This window comes from Patiria miniata, unplaced genomic scaffold (assembly GCF_015706575.1).
Source record: "Patiria miniata isolate m_02_andy unplaced genomic scaffold, ASM1570657v1 HiC_scaffold_7, whole genome shotgun sequence".
NCBI classification, from domain to species: Eukaryota; Metazoa; Echinodermata; class Asteroidea; order Valvatida; family Asterinidae; genus Patiria; species Patiria miniata.
In genome coordinates this window covers 36,550,708-36,573,277 of record NW_024037074.1, presented here as the reverse complement: position 1 = coordinate 36,573,277, position 22,570 = coordinate 36,550,708, and the positions used below count along the sequence as shown (strand labels likewise).

Genomic DNA, 22,570 nt, shown 5'->3' with positions numbered 1-22,570 from the left:
AGTCCATCATTTGCAGCCATCCGAAAAGTAACTGGCGTAATTATTGTTGAAAAACAAACTTGGTTGAAAGATAGTAAGGGAACTAAACTCCCTGTGAAATTATTCTTTCTGGGAAGCTGTCATTTTGAAGTAATCAACGAAAGAAGGTATTTCCAACGGTGATTCTTAAGAAGCACCGTAGGAAAATTTAAATTAGTAGTTCGTTTTGTTATTCAGCGTAGCGCGCACAAGTATTGGAACGACGCACACGCGCGGGCGGTTGTTGTAATTCGTCGGATCAGTGCGCGACGTCGCGTATAGCTGCAATTCAAAACAATTCAAAACATGATTCAGTAACTTTTGATTTGAAATTGAGATCTTAGAATGCTGTTTTTCTCGGAATGTACAGCTGAAGCTTAGCTGAAACTTCATCAGGTTAGTTGCTCAGTATCCTTCATTAGATTTTGAACTCTTTTGTTGCTTCAAACGAACAAAATGCACAAATTACAAATGATGGACTGTAGCTTTAAACCCTAACGTCCTAAGGGCTCGTTGGGGGTCAAGGACCAAAATACTACAGAATGCAACATGTGTTGTGCCCACTTGTGTGGAAAGAAATGCATACTACAGGTTACTGATCAGTAGTATTTTGTAGCCTTAGGTGAGGCTAGAGTTAAGATACGGGCAATTGCGTAAAATACACCATGTTACCACATGGCGTATACGTACCAGGTCATTATTAAAGGTTGTGGTGTACCTTCGTTTGGTCTGTGACTGTTTTCTTCTCAATAGACATCAAATATTAGCGATGTATTACATTCGGTTTCCTACAGCAGCTCAATATAGTGTCTGACATGTACGTCCGAATTTACGGAATTGCCCATATAAGAATGAATTGCTAACACTTTTAGTTCTCATGTAAAGTGATTCCTTCCTGCATTTGGATGAGAAAAATATAAAATTCAAAAAATTCCCTTTGTTCCTTATGTACGTTTTTGTCAATGAACTGGTCATATTTCCTTAAAAAAAAAGCAAAATGCAGAAAAGAAAATAGACAATGCAATTTTTATTTAGAGATCCAAGATGCAGAAACACAATTTGAGAGGTGGTGTCGTATGTTAAAATCTTAAGAAATGTCCATAAAATGTGTCATTGTCACTGTTGAAGTTGAAAGACCTTAAAAATAAGACTGAAGATTTTCATTTCCATTTAAAATTGTAATTTTCCTTTTCTTTTTGCTCTTTTGTTACTAATGCTAATTTTAGTGCGAACATTGAAGTCGGGATGACATCATTGTGCATCGCAAAATTAGACGCTCCTTTTTCGTATTCAAATACTTAGAAAACTACATGTCTGATTGTGCTGAAACTTTGTACTTGTAAAGATGATGTTATGACAATGCTTAATTTGAAGGATCATGATGATGACAAAGTCGTGATCCTTAAATATTGGACTGTGCAAAATATTTTTGGAATAGCCAGAGAATGATAACTGTTTTTTTTTACCAGATGTGAACGAATGCGAGGAGGTGGATACCTGTGAAGAGGGAGAAACGTGTCTCAACACGCCTGGGGGCTATTCCTGTAGATCTGAGGTCTGTGATGAAGGCTTCGAGGCTGTGCTGTCCCCAGAGGGGGGCCTTTCATGCATAGGTAAGGCATTTACCTCCCTCCTCAGAGAGAATGGCAGAGAATATGTCTGGAACCCATTTCAGGAGTGTTTTTGGCAAATTTTGATTTTATTGTTCAGAGGGTTGATGACACTGGTGGCAGAACTGTGGGGCCATTGGGCCCCCCCCCACTTTTTCCACTGGGGCATTGTGCCCCCCCCCCCACTCTTGGTAGGCCCCACAATAGCGAAGTCTTGGAATAGGGCGCCCCCTGTTGCTGAATGAGGTTTCAATGCACTGATACTTGTAGCTAGCACTGTGCGCCGCCATTTTGACAACAGATTTACCGATGGTATTTTTCGTCCCACTTGGGACTCGCAAATGTTCAAACTAGTGTTCCAGTGAGGGAACGCACCCCTGATGTCTGACGTTATTATATTTTATGTTCGAACAGACATTGACGAGTGCAGTGAGACTCCCGACATTTGCGGTCTCGGTAATTTGTGCGAAAATGTGGATGGCACGTATTATTGTGCTATCGTCGACTGTGCATTCGGCTTCTCCAAAGATGAGAGTGGAAATTGTGTCGGTAAGAATTTATTTTGTGCCAATGTGAAATCAGTTAATAGAAAAGATTTGTTTATTATTTTTTTTTTAAATAGCACACTGCACTAATGATGTCAATTTTGCTCCGCGCCGTACGCGTGCATACCCCGGAAGATCAACAAACTTTTGAACAATCATGCACGCACATGCGCGCACATCTGGCCGCATACATATTCGCATAGAAACGGTGTTGCAAGCGAGCGCGTAATTTTCACACGAGAAGTTCGTACAACATGCTTGTCTGAGATCTGTGTACTTGCTTCTATACTTAACATTAGTGTGGAGTGATATTGATTTCCATTGAAGCGTTTTTTTTATAGACCATTGTATATCTGTACACTCACGAGGCCCCCTGCAATGGCGATGGCTTTGTGCATGCTATTGTACACGGCAACTGCCCCATAATGGATTATCGTCACAATCGCTAGCACAATGCTTTTGTCGTGGAAGCGCACCTCTGTCAGTGTTCAATGATAACATGCTCAGAATTCTCTGTAAAACAAACGCAACTAACTCTTGTTATTCTGTTTATAGAGTCACTCTCTCCATGATGATTCGGCTATCAAATGCAAACAAATCAGATTTTTGGAAAAGACTATTTTAGTCATAATAAGAATTTGTTTTGCGATTTAATTGACTCTAAACATGGTAGACATCCTGCGAACTTTTAAATATGCATAGTTTGGACTGTAAATCAGAACGAATAGTGGAAACACGAAATTACACAAAAAGGAGAAACCTCAAAAACTTTTTTTGGGGTGTTTTTTTTTAAATTATGTATCCCCACCATAAACAAGACCCGGGAAGACCGTTCCAGAGGATAAATAAAAAAAGGGAATTTAGATCTGTTTTTTTCTTAACTCGTACATGTGTTGTCTTAAGATTTGATATCTTGCCATAATGATTTCCCAAAACCTAAACTGCTGTTCTTCAATCAAACGTGTCAGCTTTATATTTCCTGTAGGTTTTTTTTTTATAAGTGAAATGTTTTGCAAGGATTAAGAAGTTAATTTTTTTACCAATATGAAAGCAAGTGATATTGCAGAAGTTGGAACAAATCTCATATTGTTTGCTACTGATGCAAGTCTCGGTCTCAGTCACAATCTCGGCCTCGGGATTCTGAAGTCTTGGTCTCGGAGGTGTAGGTCTTGGTCTCGGAAGTGAAAGTCTCAGTCTCAGTCTTGGTCTTAGAAGTAAGGGTCTTGGTCTTGGCCTTGGTCTTAGAGTTGTCAGTTTTTAGGATTTCATGGTTGGTGTTTTTTGTACATTTCATTTTAAAAATGAAATTTTCAAATTGTTCGTATTTTTCATATGATTTCTTTTTTTTATATTCCCGTGCGCCTTTGAATTTTCTTTTTTTCCCCTAACTACAATTTGTTTTTCTATATTCAAAAGGAAATTATTATTTTTTTTTTTTTTTGCAGCAACGGTGGAGATTCCAGAAATCTTAGTGCACCTAGGTAAGAAAAATTGCCAAGTGGCGTATTAAGGAGGATGGGGCATAGTAATTTATGTACTTATTTAATCGAAACTAATCACCACACAAACTGCACATAGAGGTAACCATGTTGCCATTTTGCAATAGGTTGGTTCTGCGTTATGTTTTGCAAACCCGACCCGACCCGAAGTCGGTTTCGAGTTTTGCATTGTCGGGTCGGGTCGGGTCGGTTAAGCCATTTTGGAAAAACCCGAAATAAACCGAAACAAACCGAAATAAATCGAAGCAGAAGGGAAATTCAAATTGTGCACTTGTTAGTGCAGAGTCACTGCGCGCGTGCGACTAAAAATGGTTTACGGTCTGTCTCGATTGGTCTATAACATATAGGATCACCAGTAGGTCATGTTGTGAGTGCCGCATGGCATGATTCACTGAATGAAAGCCGACATTCTTTTACGTGAAACGGGGTAGTTTAGGCGGCATAAGTGGACACATTTGCCGAAGCCAGGTATTCGGGATCTTTTTCGAGTCAGTTCGGTTTCAGGTCGATTCGGGTCGGTTTTCTTTGAATTGTTGTTGGGTCGGGTCGAGTTGGGTCGCTCTTAGGTAGTCCAATTCGGTTTCGGTTCAGATTCGGTTTATGCACATCACTAGTTCCGCGCTTACATTATTGTTGTGATTATATATACAGTGGCCAGGAATCAGACAGAGACTAATTTACATGCCTGTGGACTGGTTCCTTCTCCCACCGTATGGGTCCGAAGGACAGTGGAGGGACCAGGAACATGTCTAGTCCTGCATATAATTTGCGTACATTAGGATGAAAGCTTATGTAAGTGTCTTGTGGACTAAAGTCACCCATGCTAAGAAAAGGGTTCAATTATTTTGATATACAGATCGCTGCAGATTGCCACTACAGACTGGCAAATGCCGAGGCATGTTCCCCAAATATGGCTACAACTTCCGCACCAGTGCATGCGAGGAGTTCATCTACGGCGGTTGCGAAGGCAACGACAACAGGTTTGAAACCCTCGAGGCTTGCGAGGAGGCTTGCATAGAGCAACCCCAAACAGGCGTCGATCCCGCGATCGGACCGGGCGAACCACTGGAGCCAATCGTCGACACCTCTGAACCAGGTACAGTTCGAAAATCCCACTGTTGTGATTAAAGTCCTACATGTGCGCATGAAAGTCCACGACTGCAACATGCAGTGTGGCGTTGTGTCTTACCACTTGACCACTGAGTTTGCCAGGGTCGGCCGGCCGGTTTGAATCAGTAAGACATCTCTCCTGACGATGACTAAAGCAGGCTAGTCAAAACGTTGAGACTAAAAACAAGTTCTTTTAGAACTAAGCAGGACTGTTCTTATCAGAACTAAAACTACTTGGCGAAAGTTGATACTAAGGCAGGACAGGTTGTTATCAGAACTAAATATGATACTGAGCAACAGTAGTTATTATCACATGGTGTTACCGCAAACCAAAACGATCCGTCTGCACTAGTAGGAGGTTGTGGGTTCGAGTCCCACCCGAGTAAGCTTGTTCATTGTTTTTCTTGCAAGTCTTAGCACAACACTGAGTATACTGCATTTATAAAAATCACAATCAGTGAAGGGGCAAAACCCAAGATTAAATTTACATCTTCCCAATGAGAAATTCCATCATATAAATAGTGTTCTGAAGAATTGATAGTTTCATTGATTACTTTTGAATGTTTCAGATATCTGCGGACTGCCTTTGGAAACTGGTCCGTGTCGCGCCAGCTACCCCAAGTTTGGCTACGTGCCAGAATCCAAGACCTGCCAGCAGTTCGTATACGGCGGCTGCCCTGGTAACGCAAACAACTTTGACACCATGGAAGAGTGCATGCAGCGATGCGGGGAACCAGTTCCCGTGGTGATTACAGAGGAAGTGCCTTTACCAGGTAATACGATTTGTAAATGTGGTGGTGTTTCTTTAAAGCCGGAGTCCATCATTTGCAGCTATCCAAAAAAGTAACTGGCGTAATTATTGTTGAAAAACATACTGGTTGAAAGATAGTAAGGGGACTAAACTCCCTTTGAAATTATTCTTTCTGGCATGCTCTCATTTTGGAGAAATCAACAAAACAAGGCATTTCCAACTGTGCGTCTTAAGAAGCACCGTAGGAAAATTTAAATTAGTAGTTTGTTTTGTTATTTGGCGCAGCGTGCGCAAGCATTGGCACGACACACAGGCGCGTGCAGTTGCTATAATTCGTCGGATCAGTGCACGACATCACGTAAAGCTGCAATTCAAAACAATTCAAGACATGATTTAGCAACTTTTGATTAGAAAATGAGATCCTAGAATGCTGTTTTTCTCGGAATATACAGCTGAAGCTGAGCTGAAACTTCATTAGGTTAGTTGTTCAGAATCCTTCATTAGATTTTGAACACTTTTGTTGCTTCAAACGAACAAAATGCACAAATTACAAATGATGGACTATATCTTTAAGAGAACACTTGTGGTGGTAATGCTGAAATGTTAAAAGTGCAGGCCTGCAGCCCCACCTACACAGAAGTGCGGTAACTGAAAGCGGTAATGTAATGAAGCATATAAAGGCGTTTGAGCATTGACACATATTCTAAATATTGATTAAGTTAAGACTCAATTTGGCCAGTGCCACACACGATCACAGACAGGTGGGGTTTAACCCATTGAGTGATTTGACACGGAATGGCCCAGATATCATTCGTACTACTTCTAGATATCATCAAAACTGCCTCAAGATCTTAACAGTGATTTTTTGACGATCTTGGAGGATTTTTACGTGGTGGCAATTAGGATGCATCCTACCAAAACAGGCCTAGGCAGTCTCAATTGGTTACTATTGGGATAAATGCAAATGATCCTGTTTGCCTTTAAAGGGAAAATACATCATTTGCAAACATCAAAAAATAAAACTACCAAATCATTTTGAAATACCTTGCTGGACTGTTAGTGAATGACAGTGTAAAGCATCCTGTAAAATCATGGCACCTGGTATACTGTCATTTTCAAGAAAAGTGGTATTTTTGTATCAATTTCCAAAGCTGATCGGCCGACCAGCGTTGGAAAAAACTGGCTTTTTTTCAAATACTGGCCCCAGTTGACCATCGCACTTGTTTGCAATCGATTACACACCTATGAACGGGTACAAGCCAGCTAGACTGGTTCCCTGACCTTACAATTCCCCAATGTATGTAAACTGCTCTGTTTCTTCTTAAATGTAGTCAGGGAACCAGACTACAGGAAAATGATTGTTTTTCTTGGTTTTTATAGCATTTTCGAACCCAAAACCTCAAAAAGGTTAGTGTAACTATATTTGCTATATATTTCCAACCCCCCAATTCCATTCATTTCTGAAAATTACAGCAAAAGCAAATGATGTATATTCCCTTTAAACATGTCCATTCTATCTTCTCTGTGCCCAGAGCTCTGCAAGTTGCCACTAGTGTCTGGTCTGTGTGAGGCCTTAAGCTTCCCATACGGCTACAATCTAGAATCGGGAGAGTGCGAGAAGTTTCGATACGGGGGCTGCGGTGGCAACGTCAACCGATTCGCGACAGTCGCAGAGTGCACTGACACCTGCGGATCCGTCCCGCGTGGCGTCCCTCCAACCAGTCCCAAGAAATACACAGGTAAGGCTCAGAGAACCCTTTAGAACCAAAAGTGTAATGGATGAGGTGGTGCTGAGCAGAACCAGAAGAGGAATGCAAACAGGGCCCTGTGCTAACAGCCGTGCAACAACACCATCACCAACTGTTCCCCAAAGGCTACCATTTTAAACTCTATGTTCTTGTCGTTCTATCAGACGCGAAGATGGGCCAGTGCTTGCCATACATCGATGACAATGGCCCCTGTGAGCGAGAATGCCTCGGTGATGATGCTGAGTGCCCTGGTAATCTGATCTGCTGCTTCAATGGCTGCGGCTACCAGTGTACGCCGTTCACCCTTGAGAACCCACCAGGTATTGAAAATTTGAACCTTTTTGATCGGTAACAGTCCAATTGGTGAAGCACCATCATAGTACCACTAAATTGTCCCTTAGAGGGCTCAAAGGAAAGAACGCACTGTTTTTTGGGGAAAAGTTGACATCGCTCGATCCTGTTACATAGCGATCACGCACTGTTCTAAAGCATCGCACCTTGTCCATGTTTTCACAACCAAATCTTGCAATTCCCCCTGCTGGTCACGACATGGGATGCCACTATCATTCTAAAATGTCTTCAGTCCGTTGACTCGCATTGATCTCACCCGCTGTATGTCCGCCATCTTCAAAGCACGGTAGCCAGAAACACATCGCTTAGTTACCAATGTTGACCCGCAAGCCAGAAATAGATCTTTTTAAGGATAAAAGTTGGGGGAGCATTGTATTGTATGTTTTCGTGGTTTACTGGAGCACAAACTCTCTTTTTTTTAAAAACCTAACATTTTGAATCTTAAATTTAGAGAAGTTTTTTTTTTCAGAATTTTTTTTAGTTTTAATTTTGTTTTCTTCCGGATGTTTTATAAAATTTTAGAGCCTAAGGCAGGTATGTGCGAACCGCAACTCCCAGGAGCAGCACTCAACTGCAACAACGATGAGATAGTGAACGAGTGTTACTATGACTACAACTGCGAAGGGGACATGAAGTGTTGTCAAGATGGCTGCAACTCGGTGTGCACGCCGCCATTTGAAGTGGATCCTGTCCTGCCGCCAAGTGAGTCTAACGGTCCCCATTGTTTACTGGTCCCAGTGGGCCAGCCTAATGTACCCTGTTTCCTTATCTGATGGACTGACTGGCTCACTCACAGACTTACTGTTAATTGTGAATTTGCCCGGTTGCGAATTTTTTTTCTTCCAAACCACATCCACATATGGGTGTACGCTATGGCGTTTTGGACTTAACTTTTATAAAAACATGAGAAGAAAATATAAAATTAGAAAAAAAAGTGAATTTGAACGATATGAAATTCGGACTTTATTTCCCTTTTAAAAAAAATCCTCCAAAGCCTCAGGTTAGGAAAAGAAAAAATTCGGATGCAAAACCGAGATTCGAACCCGCAACCTCGCGGAGCAAAATCCTAACCTCTATCGACTGAGCTGTCGCACTGCTCGACAAATCGTGGCGAAACAAATAATTATATACCTGCGTGCGTATCATAAAAGTATCGTAGAGGGCGCTAAACAACCATATATGCAGATGTCGTTTGGGAGAAAAAAATTTGCTGCCCGGTTACCTATTTCACTGACTGACTGTCACTTGTGACGAATAGCATTGTTGTAGTCGGGACCGGATAGTCCGAGACCGAGACCAAGACCTTCAAGAGAGACCGAGACCGAGATGGTCCGAAACCGCAGATAGTACATAGAATAATTGTAAATAATAATTATAAATTAACAAATAAAAAGTTCATTACATGTCTAGACAATTATTTGAACTTGTATCCTTTCTGTTTTTGCTGGAACTGAAGCGTCGGCCTACTGTCCCTGTTGTCCTCTGACCAACTGACGGACTGACGGACTGACGGACTGACTGACCGAGTCGCTCAGTATAAATAATGTTGTAAACTGGTACAGCTTGACTACACAAACAGAGTCTTGTTTCTTTAACCCCTTAAGGACGGGAAGCGGTCATGGCCGCGGCCGCTAATCCTCATTGGAATGCAGTTGCCAGCTGTGGTATACCGTGGCACACGGCTAGTGGGTAGTTCCACAGCTGCTGCTTTTGTGCAGTCCCGCTACCACACAAAGGCTATGCAGTCATGTGGGCTACTTGCTCTATGTGTGGAGGAATGTCCCCATTACACCCCGTCCTTAAGGGTTAATAGTGCTCTTCATTGATTGGCTATACCCAGACCCTACTTGTACATTTAATCCTTGTTCATACATTGTATCCAGATCGACCCAAGGCAGGCCTGTGTCCCAGCGTGGACATGACAGGAATGGCTGGTGCTTGTACTGACGAGTGCTTTGATGACTACGCCTGCCCTGATGATCAGAAATGTTGCAGTAACGGCTGCGGACGTAGATGTATGCCTGCTTACGACCCCAATGGTAGGTGTCTCAACTTTTGGTCTAGGAGTCTGGAAGGTAAATATATAGAATTGTCACAAGCCATCGCAGGTCATCACAGATTGGTACCGGTCTTCACAAGTCATCACAAGTTAATGACAAGTCTATTACTGGTTGATAACAAGTCAATGACAAGTTGGCGACAAGTCGCCGACAAGTCGGCGACAAGTCGGCGACAAGTTGGCAGCAAGTCGGTCACAGGTCAGTCACAGGTCGGTCACAAGTCGGTCACAAGTCGATCGCAAGTCGATCACAAGTCATTAACTAGCATAAGTCGTCATAATTCAATCACAAGTCAAAATCAGGTCAACAAGTCAAAGACAAGTCATTTCAACAGCCTTCTCGCCAGCTCCGGACATTTTTTTGGGGGCCACAGTACAAACTAGGAAGAACACCACAAGAAAAAACACTCTTATATATCACGTTTGTGCTTATGGTTTTTGCCGAGGGGGGGCCAGTTGCTCGTCGGGGGGGGGGGGGGGGGGAATGGTGGCCCCCCCTCCCTTGGCGATTGGCCTGCATTACAAGACATCACAAGTCGATCACAAGTCAAACACAATTCATCATTAATCATAACAAGTCATCACAAGGCATCACAAGGCAATCAAAAGTCATTCAGTCTCAAGTGAAGTGACAAGCTATTCAAATGATCTGTGACAAAGACATTCCATTTTTGTTGTCCATCCCCTGTTACTCGGATCTTTCTTATGAGTTGGATCTTTTTTATGATTAAACCAGAATCATCTTTGTGTGAGCAAATTGTTTCAGAATCCCACCCAACTCTCTCTGTGTAATAGTTGAAGGGGGGGGTACTTGTGCCTTGAGTCCATACTGACTTGTTAGATTTGTTTGTCTCTGCAGTGCATACTGGGTATGGTGAATGCCTGCCCATGATGGAAACTGGAATCTGCCCTGAAGAATGCACGGTGGACTCCGACTGCGAAAGCGGCAACATCTGTTGTTACACTGGCTGTGGTCGCGCCTGTATATATCCCGTCCTCGTGGAACCTCTACGTAAGTCACGTAGTTTCCTTAGACAATCCAGGCACGTGATCACTGTACACGCACGTGGCCCCCTTCAATGGAGAAACCATTGTGCATGCTATTGTACAAAGCAACTGCCCCGTGACTCATTATCTGAACAATAGCTAGCACAATGCTTTCACCATTGAAGGGGGCCTTTGTGATAGAATTGACGGCGTGTCTGGATCAGTCTATACACAATAGGCACCTTTTTTTTTATTTCAAAATGAGAATGAATTAAAAAATTAACTGTTAAAGGGAATATACATCATTGGCTTTTGCTGTAATTTTCAGAAATGAAATATTTGAGGGGTTAGTATAATAGATCAAATATTGTTACACTCACATGTTTGAAGTTTTGTGTTCGAAAATGCTGGAAAAACCAAGAAAAACAAAACTGTTCAAGTAGTCTGGTTCCCTGACTCCACTAAATATAAAATGGATCAATTTACAGATGCCGGAAAATTGTAAGGTAAGGGTACCAGTCTAGCTGGCCTGCACCCGTTCATGAACATGTAACCAATAGCAAACAAAATTTGGACTGAATTAATAGTAAATTTGGAGCAGTAGTTGAAAAATAGTTAGGTTTTTCCAACGGTGGTCGGCCGACCACCGCTGGAAATTTTTACAAAAATACCATTTTCTTGAAAATGACTTCACACCAGGTGCCATAATTTTACAGGATGCTTTAGACTGTCATTTACCAACATCCTATTAAGGTATTTCGCAAAAACTTGGTAGTTTTATTTTTCGATGTTTGCAAATGTTGTATATTCCCTTTAATTGTCAGCGCATTGTTTGAAATCATTTTTTTTTATAGGTTTTTTTTTACCACTTGGTTATATTATTATCATTTCCTAATGTCCATGAGACAGGAGTGGAAACAATTCCCAAAACATTTCCAATTTTCATTACCCGGACAGCGGCTAGGCTTGGCCAGTGCCCGGTATTACCCGAGATAGCCGTGGGACCCTGCGCCAACTTCTGCGAGTACGACTATGGCTGCGCTGAGGGGGAGAAGTGTTGTAGCAACGGCTGTGGCTTTGAGTGCATGGCGGCCACAGATGCTGGGCCAGTACTACCCCTGGTACCAAACCCATGTAAGAATAGCCTTTTATAAACAAAAAATTCAAGAATAGCCATATCAGCCTGGCAGTGTTGTAGTACTCGTACTTTGTACTCACACTTGAGTACTTTTTTGGAATACTCGTACTCGCACTTGTACTCAACATACGGGGACTTGAATTCACAATACTCTTACTTGGGTACCTGTACTTGGGTACCTGTACTTGGGTACCTGTACTCATTCTCAAGGGTCAAAGTACTCGGACGCAAGTGGTACCCGACTGCTTGGTACTCGACAGTATTTTGCACCCTGATAAAATTACTCGACTACAACACTGCAGACTGGTATCCAGAGTTACATGAAACCAAATTAGGAGCAGCAGGTCAACTTAGATGCATTTTGTTTCCGACAAACTTTATTTATTAAATTGGTTGGTTTTTATTTCTATGAAATTTTCTCACCATAATTCTTAAAGACACATGAAATGGTAGCTACAACAAGACAGATCATCATGAAATTAAAGAAAAAAGCGTGACTCAAAGTTTGTGCCTCATAATGTGAAACAAATGAATGTTAACTTGTTTTGATTGTACTGATGATAATGAAGGTATTCTCCCCCTTTTAACTTGATGTTGTGCCGTGCTGCAAACTAATGCCTTTCTGCATGTATAGATGAACCCAAAGCCGGCGAATGCCCATCTCCGGAAGCAGGCATCATTGCGATATGCATAGACCAGTGCGACAATGACCAGAGCTGCCTTGGAAGTCAGAAGTGCTGCTCCAATGGCTGCGGGTTGCAGTGCATGGAGGCGCTGATTCGTACGTTGCTTCGTTGCTGAACTTCCGTCAACTAAACTTGTCAACATTTGTCATATTGTATCCCACACATTTGAATCATGGATTTTGGGGCTCAGCCAAGCTTTGTATCATGACTTACTCCCTCTGTGTTGTTGGTGTTGTTAATACCACTAAAAAAATCACCAGTCTGTGTTCTGTGTGTGACAAAAGAGTCAACAAATCATTTGAAATCACTTGCTCCCTCTGTATTCGTGTCAGTCATTCCATTCAGAAGTTGAAGATCCTGTTTTGTGTTTGATAAACAGTCAGCAGATCCTGTGTTACCACTTACTCCCTTTGAGTTGCCTGTGTTACCGACTCCATTGAGAAGTTTAAGATTCTGTGTTCTGTATTTCATAAGCAGTCAGCAGATCCTGTGTTGTCACCTACTCCCCCTGTGTTACCTGGGTTACTGATTCAAACGATAACTCAGTGATCATGTGTTCTGTGGTTGATAAACAGGCAGCAGATCCCGTGTCATCTCTTACTCCCTCTGTGTTGTTCATGTTTGATGCTGTGTAATCGAGTTCTTTCGTTTGCGTTGCTGTGTTTCAACAATTAACAGATCTTATCCAGTGTCACCAAGGGCAGCACTGTCATTATTAATTTTATTATCTAAACATCATTTTCTTCTAACTGTTCATCACTTGTTTAACCAATATTTAACTAGAGGTCTTTACATGCTTAGATTTTTTGAAACTCGCACCGAAACCTTCACAGATTCTACTGTGCTTTTGCAAATAACCACCAGACCTCAATTTCATGGATCTGCTAAGCACAGAAAATATTTTCCTAGCAAAAACAGGTAACCAGCCAAAATGTCAAAAGATTTACATTGTTTGTGACTGGTGTCCATCTGAATATAGCTTAGCACATAAATTTGCTAAGCAATATATTTTCCGCTTAGCAGCTTCATGAAAATGAGCCTAGCAGCTGAACTAATGTCGCATCTGAATAACATGGCTACGACTTACAATCACACACGCGCTTATGGGAAGCGGCTACGGCCACTTCCCATAGACGCGTGCATTACTTCTTGCCGTAGCCAAGTTGTTTGAACAAAGCTTAATTCTCTATGCAGCTCCTGCCAAGCCTGGCCAATGCCCAGTCCCCGAGCCTAGCCCGGCCTGTCTCTCCTTAGCCATAGTCACTGAATGCAGGGAGGACGGTGACTGTGAGGGGCCCCAGAAGTGCTGCGATATGGCCTGCGATAGCCGCTTGTGCACAATGCCCGTAACCAGTATGTGTTAAAGTTGTTAGCGGTCTTCTTGTGATTCTAAATCAAAAACTTGCAAATAACTCAGATGGGCTATTCCAGCGTTATTAATTCGGGCGATTCACAATGCAGTGCACCACCAAGAGTTTGCCATGGAGAGTCCATTTTTCAGGTTTACGGTCGACAAAACATGGTCCATTTGAATGAGTGTCAGTAGACAACTTGAGCTAATATGTTATAGATTGGAGCATAGCGTTCTGCCGCCTTACAAAAAAAACACCATATTGATAAGAATGAGAAAAGGGCAAACAGATCCTCGAATCATATGCTTACGAAACTACTGACCAGAAAAAAAACTAACAATTTCAAATGTCCCGCGCTGCGAATTTGTCGACCATCTCCCACAATGCACTGGGAAAAATGAACTCTCCGTGGCAAACTCTTGGTGGCGCACTGCATTGTGAATCGCCCGAATTAAGGAAGTTTAATGTCTGTGACGGAACCAGTTAACCATGATATCTAGTTAATGATTCAGAGAAATGATCCAAAACTCCTAGTCTGTAATCTCCTTGACTACTACTAGATGATGGATGTATATTATTTCAAAAAGAATATTTTCAATGTAATCCCTGAACATTACATAACGCTGGAATTACCCAAATAAATATATACTAAAAATATAACTAACATCGCTTTTAAACTTGCGCACTAAACTGTCTTGCCAAGATAATCAAGCTGCCAAGTACACATATGTGCAACATCATACACAAGCAAAGTGCTTGCACAAAATTCCGAAAACTTTGGACAGCAAAATGTTTTTAGTGAATATTCAATGCTCTTACTTATGTGCATCATCTTCCAGATTGCATTGCAGATTGTATAGATCCAGTTATTATTGTCCACCATTGACATGTGTACATTTGTTTTCTGTGGTTATCCTCAAATAAAAAAGTTGCACGTCATGAAGTACTTATGCACAGATTGCTTCCCGAATGGGCTTGAATAATCTCTAAAAACTAAAAGCAAATAATTCTCTTACTTCTCTGTTAATGGGCTCCTTGGGCAATAGCACCCTTCAGTGGTGAAAACATTAAAAAAAACATGAAGACTGATAAACTGAGCTTTGCTTTGTCATTGCACGTCCGGTGGTTTATTTTGCGCTTTTTAAATTTTCTCGCCTCACAGTCACTCCCAAGCCTGGACAGTGCCCTGTTGTTGAGTCTGGTGGCTTTGGTATCTGTGTTCAAGAATGTAACGATGATAGTGGCTGTATGGGTGAACAGAAATGCTGCTCCAATGGATGTGGACGTACTTGCATGGAACCAATCAGTATGCATTTTCCCCACTGTTTTAATCTTGTACTTAATTTAATGTGTCTGGTTTTAAGTATCTTGCTGTCGCGGAGACTTCTGCACTCGCTCGTTGCAATTTACGATTTGGTAATATTATGGCTGCCTGGAGTAACGAAAAACTCATTTCAGTAACTATGATGTTAAAATAATCTTTTACAAGCTTGCCTTGCTTTGCCCTGATTTCCTGCTTGTTTACATTCTGGCCACACAGCTCCTCCTGCAGAACCCAAGCCTGGACAGTGCCCTGTTGTTGAGTCTGGTGGCTTTGGTATCTGTGTTCAAGAATGTAACGATGATAGCGGCTGTGTGGGTGATCAGAAATGCTGCTCCAATGGATGCGGACGTACTTGCATGGATCCAATCAGTATGCATAATTGTAATATATTTCATGATTTACTCGTTATGTCATGCTTTAATTGTCTTGCCACACAGGTCTAGTAACCACAAGCACAGATCTTACAAGTTTTTAAATTGGTATGATCACCACAAGTAATTCAAACTTCATTTTTCAAAAAAGTATATCTGCAATCTTTAACAAGCTTCCTTATTTCTTTGCCTCTATTGCCTTCAAACTTGAAGTAAAGTCTTCGCAAGATAATCACATGATAACTCCAAGTCAAGGATGAGCCAATCCCAAGTCAATCTTGAGTCAATCTTGAGTCAATCTCAAGACAGCCAAAGTCAGTCACAAGTCTAGTCAAGCACAAGACAGTAAACATCCAGTCTCAGTCAAGTACACAGGTATACAAAAGAACTTGCACAAAAGCACTCTTTCGTTATTTGACAAGAATTGTGATTTTCTTGTGACCGAACTTGTGATAGACTTGACTACAGTACTTATTGTCTGCTTGCTTTGCTTTGCTTTATCTTCATTTTTTTATCCTACTTGTTATATTCTGGCTACACAGCTCCTCCTGCAGAACCCAAGCCTGGACAGTGCCCTGTTGTTGAGTCTGGTGGCTTTGGTATCTGTGTTCAAGAATGTAACGATGATAGCAGCTGTGTGGATGATAAGAAATGCTGCTCCAATGGATGTGGACGTACTTGCATGGAGCCAATCAGTATGCATTTTCACCACTGTTTTAATCTTGTACTTAATTTTATGTGTCTGGCTTTAAGTATTTTGCTGTCACGGAGAATTCTGCACTCGCTTGTTGCATTTTACGATTTGGTAATATTATGGCTGCCTGGAGTATCGAACAACTCATTTCAGTAACTATGATGTTAAAATAATATATTACAAGCTTGCCTTGCTTTGCCCTGATTTCCTGCTTGTTACATTCTGGCCACACAGCTCCTCCTGCAGAACCCAAGCCTGGACAGTGCCCTGTTGTTGAGTCTGGTGGCTTTGGTATCTGTGTTCAAGAATGTAACGATGATAGCGGCTGTATGGATGATCAGAAATGCTGCTCCAATGGATGCGGACGTACTTGCATGGAGCCAATCAGTATGCATCAGTATATTCTTTTTAATTATTAATCCGATTTGTCTTGCTTTAATTGTCTTGCCACACAGGTCAAGTTATCTCAAGTTCTGTCATTCAAGGTTTTTGTGTTATCAAATTCAATCTCAGCTGGAACAGTTCTATAATTTGTTGAATGCTTGGGTTCGATTTGCCTGTATTTCCTGCAACTTGCAGTAAAGTCCTCACAGGTCTTCACAAGTCGCGTACAAAATTAGTTCCCTCGGCTTTGCTTTGGGAAGTAGTTCCTCAGCTACCAATACCTGGGGGCTCTAATACGGACCATCCACCCTCAAAACAAGGTTACATTTAAATAGTGTTTTCCAATCTATAAAGGGCCTGCAATATTCCTTGCTGCTAATTCCTGCAAACGTGGAGCAAATTCAATCACAAGTTGATCAAAATCAATAATAGCTCAAACACATGTCGGTCGCAAGTAAGTAACAAGTAAGTCACAAGTCAGTTTCAAGTCGATCACCAATAAATCACAAGTGGATCACAAGTCAGTCACATGCAAGTCATAAGTCAATCACAGACAAGTAATAGGTCACTCACATTAAACCAGTCTCAAGTTGAGTCATTATTAAGGTAGCCTAATGAAATCTGACAAAGAAATTCCTTTTCAATGTTCATCTCCTTGTACTCTGTGATTCTGTATGAGATTTTACTCACGTTTTCATTTGTGATTCACTTGTGATGTACTTGATTGCAACCCATAATTTCCTGCTTGTTATATTCTGGCCACACAGCTCCTCCTCCTGCAGAACCCAAGCCTGGACAGTGCCCTGTTGTTGAGTCTGGTGGCTTTGGTATCTGTGTTCAAGAATGTAACGATGATAGCGGCTGTGTGGGTGATCAGAAATGCTGCTCCAATGGATGCGGACGTACTTGCATGGAGCCAATCAGTATGCATTTTCCCCACTATTTTGCTTTCTTATTAATTTAATATGTCTGGCTTTAAGTATTTTTCTCTACAGGAGAATTCTGCACCCGCTCAATTAATTCCAATTTGGTAATATGGCTGCCTGGAGTATCGAACAACTCATTTCAGTAACTATGATGTTAAAATAATCTATTACAAGCTCGCCTTGCTTTGCCCTGATTTCCTGCTTGTTATATTCTGGCCACACAGCTCCTCCTGCAGAACCCAAGCCTGGACAGTGCCCTGTTGTTGAGTCTGGTGGCTTTGGTATCTGTGTTCAAGAATGTAACGATGATAGTGGCTGTATGGGTGATCAGAAATGCTGCTCCAATGGATGTGGACGTACTTGCATGGAGCCAATCAGTATGCATTTTCCCCACTATTTTGTTTTGTAATTAATTTAATACTTGTGGTTTTCAGTATTTTTCTCTACAGGAAAATTCTGCACCCGCTCAATTAATTCCAATTTGGTAATATGGCTGCCTGGAGTATCAAAAAACTCATTTCAGTAACTATGATGTTAAAATAATCTTTTACGATCTTGCCTTGCCTTTGCCCTGATTTCCTGCTTGTTATATTCTGGCCACACAGTTCCTCCTGCAGAACCCAAGCCTGGACAGTGCCCTGTTGTTGAGTCTGGTGGCTTTGGTATCTGTGTTCAAGAATGTAACGATGATAGCGGCTGTGTGGGTGAACAGAAATGCTGCTCCAATGGATGTGGACGTACTTGCATGGATCCAATCAGTAAGCTTCAGCATATTATGTTTATAATTAAGTTGGCATGTCATGTTTTAATTATTATTACCATAAGAAGTTCAAAACTCACTTTTTAGTAAAAAAAATATATTTCAGGAATTTATAAAAGCCAGCTTTTTGGCTTTGCTTCTTTTTCCTGCAGTCATCACAATCAATTTCAGCTTCTCATCTGCGAGTTTGGTTAATTAGCAAACTTCACATAAATAAAGGGCAAAACCCAGTAGTAAATTGTTATCATGGAATTTTTATTTGCTGCAGCCACCTGCGAAGGCGGTCACGGTGTGGGCGAAATGTGGGAGGACACCTGTATGACCTGCGAGTGTGACACCTCTCTAACCCCCGTCTGTATTGCCCATGAGTGTGGCGTGGCCCCGCCCCTCCCCACCCGATGCCGCTGGGCTAAGCGAACCCCCGACGAGTGCTGCCCGTCCAAAATGGTCTGCGAAGAAAGTAAGGAAGCACACACTTTGCTTTTCGAAGATGTAGACTCTCAAGGAAGGTTCTTTACATAAACCACAAAGGGAAACTGACTAGGTGTATTATGATAATTATTATTTTTAAAGTTGTACAAAAAAAATTGACCAGAACAAATAGAAACTACAACTTTTAAATACACCACAATTGGAAAATTTGTTTCCAAAAGATGAACATTTGTAATTAAAAGCCATATCCTCTCTGGGTGATGCCGTTTGCTATTTCCCAGGTTTGCAGCATTGCTAATGTTGTTTGCATCATGACTTTGGGTGTGATCCCTGGCTACATGGCATATACAGGTTTATGGCTTCTGACTAGCACCCCTTGAAAGAAGACATTGACGAATTGGGGATCTGCCAATGTAGGGCTCGCTTGCTCAGTTGGTAGAGTACCAGAATGGCAATCCCGAGGTCGCAGGTTCAAACCCCGCTCCAGTCCATTTCTTCATTCATCCATTCTATGAAGAAGACAAAGATCTCAAATCTCGGCGTCTTTAAAGGGCCCATGAAGTGAATATTTCTGAGGAACTTATTTTTTAATCTTTAGTTTTTGCGAGTTGCTCCATAAAGTGTGCCATTTTTCCAGGTTACACTTCTTTCTAATCCTCTTAAGTGTAGGAAAACTTATCGACATCCCTTTTTGGTGAATTTTACAATTTTCCATGCTTTTCAAGACAACGGAGGGGTTGTTGCGGTGATGTCATTTCAGTAAGACACTGTTCATATTTGTTTTTCTATTGAAATGGTGAACCCAAAAATTTGCTCATTGAAAACATATGTGAGACAACTTTGCTCATTGGCTTGCTGCCATGTACTGACACAAACAGCGAATCACTAAAGAAAAGAAAGTTTACGACAGCAAAATATCCAAAATTCTGGCAACTTTTTGTGCATAAACCAGTTGCAACATTGAGGTTTCTGCCTGATATGACATCACACTTTTGCTCATGAATATGGAAATTTGCATTTGCATAAAAGCCAACAAGGCACCAAAGTACCCTTGAAATGGCAAAACGAAAATTGGGAAAAAAAGGTTGAATGGGACATAAAGTTACATTTCAGGAATTGCATTAAAAAAATTACATTTCATGGGCCCTTTAAAATAATCACGTTAACTAATTTTGAGTACTTTTGAGGATATTGAGAACTTGGTCTCTGTTCTTTCTTCCAGCAATATATGACTGTCCGTTTGGGGCATCGGTGGCGTCGTCCTGCCCAGACGACCTCTGTGACACGACCTGTGAAGGTCACCCTGATGCCTACTGTCTCATCAGCAGATGTGGGGGCTGCTCTGCCAAATTCTTTGACCGAAACAACCAAACGGTGCAGTGTGAAGGCGGCACACTGCGTAAGTGATTGATCAAATGTATAAATCAAGTTTGTTTGTTTGTTTGAAGTTTGTTGTTTGTTTGTTTTTCATGCATTTCTTTTCCCAATAATAACACCACCCAAACCCCGAAGAAGAATGTTTGAAACCCAACCTGTTGAAGTTTCAGCTCAGTAGATATTACACTTTTCGAGAAAACAGTGAAAAGCCATGCATAACCTTAATAAACACATTCTGGGCAGTTGTCATGTGACCTATATGAGAAAAACCACCAGTTTATTCCACGCGCCCGTTGTACATGCAGCTGGTGATGTTTAAAACCGACAGGGGTGAGACGGCAGGGTTTTAAATTCTCAAGTAAAATTTTGGCGTAAAAACGATGATGAAGAGGTCAAAATGCAATATGAAAAATAAAGATGATGATCATCGGTACACTATGTGAAAGGCTGGTAAATGTTTATTCGGGAAATATATTTTTGTAGGAATACACTCTGCCCTCACAAACCCCCTTATGATAGACGACTATATTAATATAGAAACCCCCCACCCCACCCTCCTGACCCCTGGACAATTCACTTATGAGTTTCCCACTGCATTTGAAAACTGATTTCAGGGGTGGAACCCCAGTGCCCCACTGATGTCCCCCAGGTGACATGCTTTGCGTCGCCATGTGAGGTCGAGACATGCGAGCATCACAAGTTCCCTGATGCAGTGTGCCACGTTGACTACTGCCAGCCCTGCACTGCCGTCTTTCACTGCCCTTGCAACTTGCTGCTGGATTGCCCAGACAAAGGTAAGAAGTTTGGCAACGGAATCAAGCCAAGTTGTTCCAAATTCTTCAGTGGATTTGGTATGGCCTGGATCATCAGATCCTTGCCAATCTGATGATGTCAATGAGCTAGCAGTGCCAAGCTGTAATAAATGCTGGGAGAGCTTTTACTCGGCATTAGCTTTTCGTCGCTTTTTTTGCGTTCTATGGGTGCCGCCATCTTGGATTTTACACGGACAAAACTAGTGACGTCAAATTAATCGACATTCTGGTCTCATGAATGTTTTCATGAAACATGAATTGTTTTAATAAAATAAAACCACCCCAGACGCAAATGTGAGTTTCCTTGAAATATTTTATTGGTTTACCTGACCAAAAAAAAAGAGAAAATCAATTTGTTAATAAATTGTAAAGTTGGTTACGGTACCTGATTCCGTAATCTGGAACCAGTTCCTGACATCAACAGTCGGTTTCTAGGTCAAATGACCTTGGAGGGAGTCGGTCCTCATCATCTTTCATCTTCTGATACTTGTGACCTTATTTTTTATATATCGTGTAATTTGCAATGTGATTGACTTGTGATGCTGCTTGTGATGTAATTGATTACAACCCTGATTTCCTGCTATGATGTTAAAATAATCTTTTACAATTCTTTAAATAAACTCATCTGGATTGTTGGTAAAACATGAGTTTAGAGATTCGTTTTTTAAACACTCTAGAGATGCGTTCCGAGAGTCCTTGTACGTAGGGAATGACAACCATCCCTCTCGTACAATCAGTTTCAGTTGTAGTACTTAATGGTAGTTTTCGTGGTGACTTTCTTGACACTGATTTCGTCTTTGACTTTATCTATTGACCATTGGGGATATCCACATAAGACAAAAGAATCGTGAATGTGTTGCTCCACTTGTGGTCTGTCACTTTTTTCTGTAACCAAGGAATCACATCTATCCAAGAGGGTTCTTTTACGATCTTGCCTTGCTTTGCCCTGATTTCCTGCATGTTATATTCTGGCCACACAGCTCCTCCTGCAGAACCCAAGCCTGGACAGTGCCCTGTTGTTGAGTCTGGTGGCTTTGGTATCTGTGTTCAAGAATGTAACGATGATAGCGGCTGTATGGGTGAACAGAAATGCTGCTCCAATGGATGTGGACGTACTTGCATGGAACCCATCATTACGCATGGTATCAAAGCTTTCATGTCGTAGTTAAATTTAATAATTTCTCCATTTTTGTTTTGTCTTGCTTCATTGATCTTGCCACACAGGTTGCCTTTTGAGCAAAGAAATCACAATTTAGTCAAAGACATAAACTTCTGCTTCGAGTGTTTGGAGAATAACTACACGATTTCCTTAGTTATCTTTAATCAAATGAGATTCACCACATGATGACATTTACTGTTTGAGGTGTTGTATCGAACACAGTCGAGTAGCCTTGCTGGGGAAAAAATGTCACACTCTGATAGCATGAGATAGTTGGTCTTGCTTATTCACCGTTTGGATATTAACCCAATTAGCACCTGTACTACATTGTATTACATTGTATTACATTGTATTACATTGTATTACATTGTATTACATTGTATTACATTGTGTTTATTCACTGACGAATCAGTAAAACCATGGAGTGCTTGGGCTTTTACCAGGCATTGCAGTGACTAATGACGTAATGTCAGGTTT

At 41.4% G+C, this 22,570-nt stretch overlaps 1 protein-coding gene across 1 annotated transcript in view; it reads left to right on the top strand.

The window, feature by feature from the left end:
- LOC119744654 overlaps positions 1 to 22,570 on the top strand; it is an 81,979-nt gene that overhangs the window by 47,662 nt on the left and 11,747 nt on the right. The window contains 24 exon segments of the mRNA XM_038220713.1: positions 1,488 to 1,631; positions 2,043 to 2,177; positions 3,619 to 3,654; positions 4,529 to 4,768; positions 5,352 to 5,555; positions 7,066 to 7,272; positions 7,446 to 7,601; positions 8,155 to 8,334; positions 9,516 to 9,671; positions 10,551 to 10,703; positions 11,636 to 11,812; positions 12,451 to 12,597; positions 13,697 to 13,855; positions 15,017 to 15,160; positions 15,395 to 15,559; positions 16,092 to 16,244; positions 16,478 to 16,630; positions 17,395 to 17,550; positions 17,778 to 17,930; positions 18,159 to 18,311; positions 18,582 to 18,773; positions 19,968 to 20,144; positions 20,737 to 20,916; positions 21,915 to 22,076. Of these exon segments, the coding sequence (XP_038076641.1) occupies positions 1,488 to 1,631; positions 2,043 to 2,177; positions 3,619 to 3,654; positions 4,529 to 4,768; positions 5,352 to 5,555; positions 7,066 to 7,272; positions 7,446 to 7,601; positions 8,155 to 8,334; positions 9,516 to 9,671; positions 10,551 to 10,703; positions 11,636 to 11,812; positions 12,451 to 12,597; positions 13,697 to 13,855; positions 15,017 to 15,160; positions 15,395 to 15,559; positions 16,092 to 16,244; positions 16,478 to 16,630; positions 17,395 to 17,550; positions 17,778 to 17,930; positions 18,159 to 18,311; positions 18,582 to 18,773; positions 19,968 to 20,144; positions 20,737 to 20,916; positions 21,915 to 22,076 (3,882 nt within the window).